This window comes from Salvelinus alpinus, chromosome 2, assembly GCF_045679555.1.
Source record: "Salvelinus alpinus chromosome 2, SLU_Salpinus.1, whole genome shotgun sequence".
NCBI classification, from domain to species: Eukaryota; Metazoa; Chordata; class Actinopteri; order Salmoniformes; family Salmonidae; genus Salvelinus; species Salvelinus alpinus.
The window spans coordinates 76,886,104-76,891,212 of NC_092087.1; the positions used below are offsets into that span (position 1 = coordinate 76,886,104).

Consider the following 5,109-nt stretch of genomic DNA (forward strand, 5'->3'; position numbering starts at 1 on the left):
CGTGCTTGTAAGACATATTAGCACATTAAAAGATGTTAATATTTGAACCCAATTGTGAATGGAGTTAGTATAGACTCTCCTTCCCACGGTGGTTCTTGTAAGGAGCATAGTTTATGAATACCAACTGCTGCTCAAATAAACCGTTCCATCCAGTGCCACACACACACCCTCAGATCAGAACAGCCAGGCTCCAGTATAGGCGACGCTAGAATAAAATATCAAACGGTGGAAGTAGGTAAATAAACACATTTAAGAGGCCAGTGTCATGCTTGATTTCCTTATCAGTCAATCTGTCTCCATATTGCTGTTTTTGCTTATAATATACCCTTAATAGCTGTTACATATACAGTATAGTTCATGCTCTACAACATTCGCAGAGTACGACCCTGCCTCACGCAGGAAGCGGCGCAGGTCCTAATCCAGGCACTTGTCATCTCCCGTCTGGATTACTGCAACTCGCTGTTGGCTGGGCTCCCTGCCTGTGCCATTAAACCCCTACAACTCATCCAGAACGCCGCAGCCCGTCTGGTGTTCAACTTTCCCAAGTTCTCTCACGTCACCCCGCTCCTCCGCTCTCTCCACTGGCTTCCAGTTGAAGCTCGCATCCGCTACAAGACCATGGTGCTTGCCTACGGAGCTGTGAGGGGAACGGCACCTCCGTACCTTCAGGCTCTGATCAGGCCCTACACCCAAACAAGGGCACTGCGTTCATCCACCTCTGGCCTGCTCGCCTCCCTACCTCTGAGGAAGTACAGTTCCCGCTCAGCCCAGTCAAAACTGTTCGCTGCTCTGGCACCCCAATGGTGGAACAAACTGCCTCACGACGCCAGGTCAGCGGAGTCAATCACCACCTTCCGGAGACACCTGAAACCCCACCTCTTTAAGGAATACCTAGGATAGGATAAAGTAATCCTTCTAACCCCCCCCCCCCCCTTAAAAGAGTTAGATGCACTATTGTAAAGTGGTTGTTCCACTGGATATCATAAGGTGAATGCACCAATTTGTAAGTCGCTCTGGATAAGAGCGTCTGCTAAATGACTTAAATGTAAATGTAAATGTATAGTGTGTCGTGTTATTACTGTAACATATACAGTATAGTGGGTTGTGTTATTACTGTAACAGCCAGTATAGTGGGTCGTGTTATTACTGTAACATAGACAGTATAGTGGGTCGTGTTATTACTGTAACAGACAGTATAGTGTGTCGTGTTATTACTGTAACAGACAGTATAGTGTTGTGTTATTACTGTAACACAGACAGTATAGTGTTGTGTTATTACTGTAACACAGACAGTATAGTGGGTTCTGTTATTACTGTAACATATACAGTATAGTGGGTTGTGTTATTACTGTAACAGACAGTATAGTGTGTCATGTTATTACTGTAACATAGACAGTATAGTGGGTTGTGTTATTACTGTAACAGACAGTATAGTGTGTCATGTTATTACTGTAACATAGACAGTATAGTGGGTTGTGTTATTACTGTAACACAGACAGTGTAGTGGGTCGTTATTACTATAACATATACAGTATAGTGTGTCGTGTTATTACTGCAACACATACAGGTTATAACTGTCACTCAACTCAGCAGCATGTCCTCCATGTAGACATAATGTGCTTTACAACTGGCTTGAGGAAGAACTTTCCCCTAACAGCAGATCTAGGATAAGATGACCTGTTCCTCAACCCTATCCATAACTATAAGGTGGAAAAGAAACATCTAATCCTGGACCAGCATTTAGGGTACAACGTCTAACAACTTCAGTAGTTTCAGGACAGAAACCCATGTCAATACTCACCTCTAGTGGACTATAAAGTCAAATCTATCCCTCTTTCAAATTCCAAAAGGTCCTACAATAAGATATCACAGTCAAGGAGGATGTAGGAAATTATTATTATTGTTTTGACATCCACATTATTTAATTTCCGTTATTGAATATTTACCGTGTCATTATTCTGTTTGTGTTTCAGGCAAATTCACCAATCACACTCAGCACTTATCTAGTGGGCTATGGTTTACAGTAGCCAGTTTGGTTGCTGTCCAACTGGTCTCGGTCAGGACAGTCAAATAAGCAGCAGTGAGAGTTCAGAAGGAAACTATTTCTCCCACGTTCTATTGGCTCATTGCGGAGAGAGGAGCAAGGCACTGATTTCCCATGAGGTGAACAGACCCCCCTATGTCTAGAGAACTGTCCCTCTACACCCCCAAGTCGTGGGTTCTTTCTTTCTCTCTCTCTTCTTCTTTCTCTCTCTCTATGTGTCGCTACCCTTCTCCTCTCTTCTCCCTGCTATTTCTGTCTGTATAACTCCCTCTCTCTCCTTCCTTCCATCCAGTGGTGTAAAGTCCTTAAGTAAAACTACTTTAAAGTACTACTTAAGTCGTTTTTGGGGTATCTGTACTTTACTGTACTATTTATATTTTTGCCAGCTTTTACTTTTACTTCACTACATTCCTAAAGAAAATAATATAATTTTTACTCCATACATTTTCCCTGACACCCAGGAAAATGATCCAATTCACACACTTGTCAAGAGAACGTCCCTGGTCATCCCTACTGTCTCTTATCTGGCGGACTCACTTAAATGCTTTATTTGTAAATTATGTGTGAGTGTTGGAGTGTGCCCCTGGCTATCCGTCAATAAAAAAAATCCAAAATAAATTGTGCCATCTGGTTTGCTTAATATAAGGAATTTGAAATGGTTTATACTTTTACTTTTGGTACTTAAGTACATTTTAGCAATTCCATTCACCTGAGTATATTTAAAACCAAATACTTCTCGACTTTTACTCAAGTGTATTTTACTGGGTGACTTTTACTTGAATCATTTTATATTAAGGTACAGTATGTTTCCTTTTACTCAAGTATGACAATTTAGTACTTTTTCCACTATTGCTTCCATCCCTCCATGGCTTTAACTAGGATCGTAGCCAGATTCATCACAATAAACTTGTTGGTGGGATGATATGACCATGAAGACAGCCTCAGGAGAACAAGACAAAAGTGGAAAGATGTTTACTTCTACTGGGACAATCTATTAATACATGTCTGGCACCGCATTGAGCGGCCGGGGACTGTGATATTGTCAAGAATGTCTAAAACAGTACTGAAGATGAGCATGGAAAATATACGATATCAACAACTATGATGGGATTATTCTAGAAGTATCAGGGGAGATTGAGATGTTTTCCTATTCACAGATATGGACATTGGACAGTAGGCCTTATGTAGATTTGATACATCCACAAGGGCCCAATGATGACCTATGAACTATAGACACACATCTACTGGAAAGTGACGAACCCCAAATAAAATGGTCATAGATCGATGGGCGATGGCATGGTTGAAAGACTCGTTTTTTTAATGAATACCGAGAATCCTAATAATGACCTCTATATCCAGGTTGTAGCCATGGTTTCACAATATGGGGCTATGCACAGAGAGCAGACCGAGACAAAGAGAGCATTGTATTCCTCTACCAACTCTTCATGCTTCATTTCACACTGGAACGCTACTGGAGATGGTCAGGCTATTACGCAATGTGTTCCAATACAATACAGTGTGTGCTCCCTAAATGGGACCCTATTCCCTATAAAGTGCACTACTTTTGACAAGGGCTCAGAAGCTGATATGTGATGTATTGAACATGATGGACTTTTTTCTTATAGAGGCCATATTGCAGCATATTGCTATTATTGGGTTGGTTAGCTGAAGCTCAACTAGCTGTGAAATCAATTATAGTGTCAGAACACAACATATCTTGTCTGTACTGAAGTGGGTGGCGGTGTTGAGGGGAGAGTTGGTGGTGTTCAACCCAAGAGGCCTAAAGTACTGTAGCTCCCTATTAATGTAGTGGGGCACCACTCAGAACCTGCCACGAGTATTCAGACTGCTACCTATCCACCCTCCACCACTATCCCCCTCTCCCTCTCTCTCACTGTCCCTTGGAGATGGAGAGAATACTCCCTCTCCCTCTCTCTCACTGTCCCTCAGAGATGGAGAGAATACTAATAATATGTAAACGAGGGGTGTATGGAGAGATGGGAGGGGGGAAGAGGGGTACAAGAACTAAAAAGGGTGCAGAACAAAGGCTGGGGGGCGCCAAAAGAGGGGCGCCAAGTTTCCACGACAACAGAACAGAGCCAAGAATGGTTAGGGGGAGTCACATGGTGTTGAGGGCTTTTAAATCAGCGAGTGGAGCTTGAAGCCTGGGATCAGTCCATGTGGTGGATGCCAATGGCAACAACATGAGTGGGATTGGGACCCACAACCACAGTAGTGTGACGGTGATGGCGTTTGATATGAACAGGACCGCGGCTCTCACCACGGTCGACCAGGATATGAACGCAGCAGTACATGGTGGGTAAGGTCAACTACAGGGCTGCTTTTTGGTTTCTGTTGAATCTAGCCTCTTCATTTGTAAGTTGAACTGGGAGTGTTGTTGGTTGAGTGGGACTTTGTGTCTTGAATAAGTTTCAGTGTTTGACTTGAAATGAAGGTGGACCTTAGTCTTAGTCCCCTCTTCTTAGAATATGTTCACCATAGTCACTTTTTCCTTTCCTTCTTCTTCCAGAGTTCAAGGTGTTCAACATCATCCTAATGTCTCTAGCCTTGTGTGTTCTCACCATCACTGGCCTGTTCTGCAGCATATCCTGTCACAACCGCAGAAGGTAAGGCGTGATGTACTACAATACCCATAATGCTTTGTACTACATATGAATCTTAGCAAAGATTGTATATTATATTGACAAGATATTGGATATGTCCTCAAATATGGAAGGCAGGCCGGAGGAGGCGAGATCAGGTGGGACCATTCTAGCCAATGAGAGGGCAGGTAATCGTGTAAACAGGCCATAGTTAGATCAAGCACTCATCTTTGTATCTATGCCATTATAGCGTCTGTTAGAGAGCATTGGCAGCGCCATTGAGGCTCTCTCTATTTAAAAGTCTTCATCATTGATTGATTGTTCCTAACTCATAGGAATCCCCACTCAGTTGACTACTTTAAAATGGTGGAGGCCCTCAATGGCAAGGTCCATTCTAAAACAGGTTATATCCATGATGAGTCCTCTATCTATCTCTATGACAGAAGGCACATCTCCGATATA

At 42.8% G+C, this 5,109-nt stretch overlaps 1 protein-coding gene across 2 annotated transcripts in view; it reads left to right on the forward strand.

The window, feature by feature from the left end:
• Positions 1 to 4,183: 4,183 nt before the first annotated feature.
• Positions 4,184 to 5,109, forward strand: part of LOC139567787 (uncharacterized) — an 8,798-nt gene continuing 7,872 nt past the window's right edge. Inside the window, exons 1-2 of one of the 2 annotated variants that reach the window (XM_071389288.1) lie at positions 4,184 to 4,364; positions 4,575 to 4,671. In XM_071389288.1, the coding sequence (XP_071245389.1) occupies positions 4,358 to 4,364; positions 4,575 to 4,671 (104 nt within the window). In that variant the 5' untranslated portion in view covers positions 4,184 to 4,357. The remainder of the gene's footprint in view (positions 4,365 to 4,574; positions 4,672 to 5,109) is intronic. The other variant, XM_071389286.1, reaches the window with a different exon arrangement.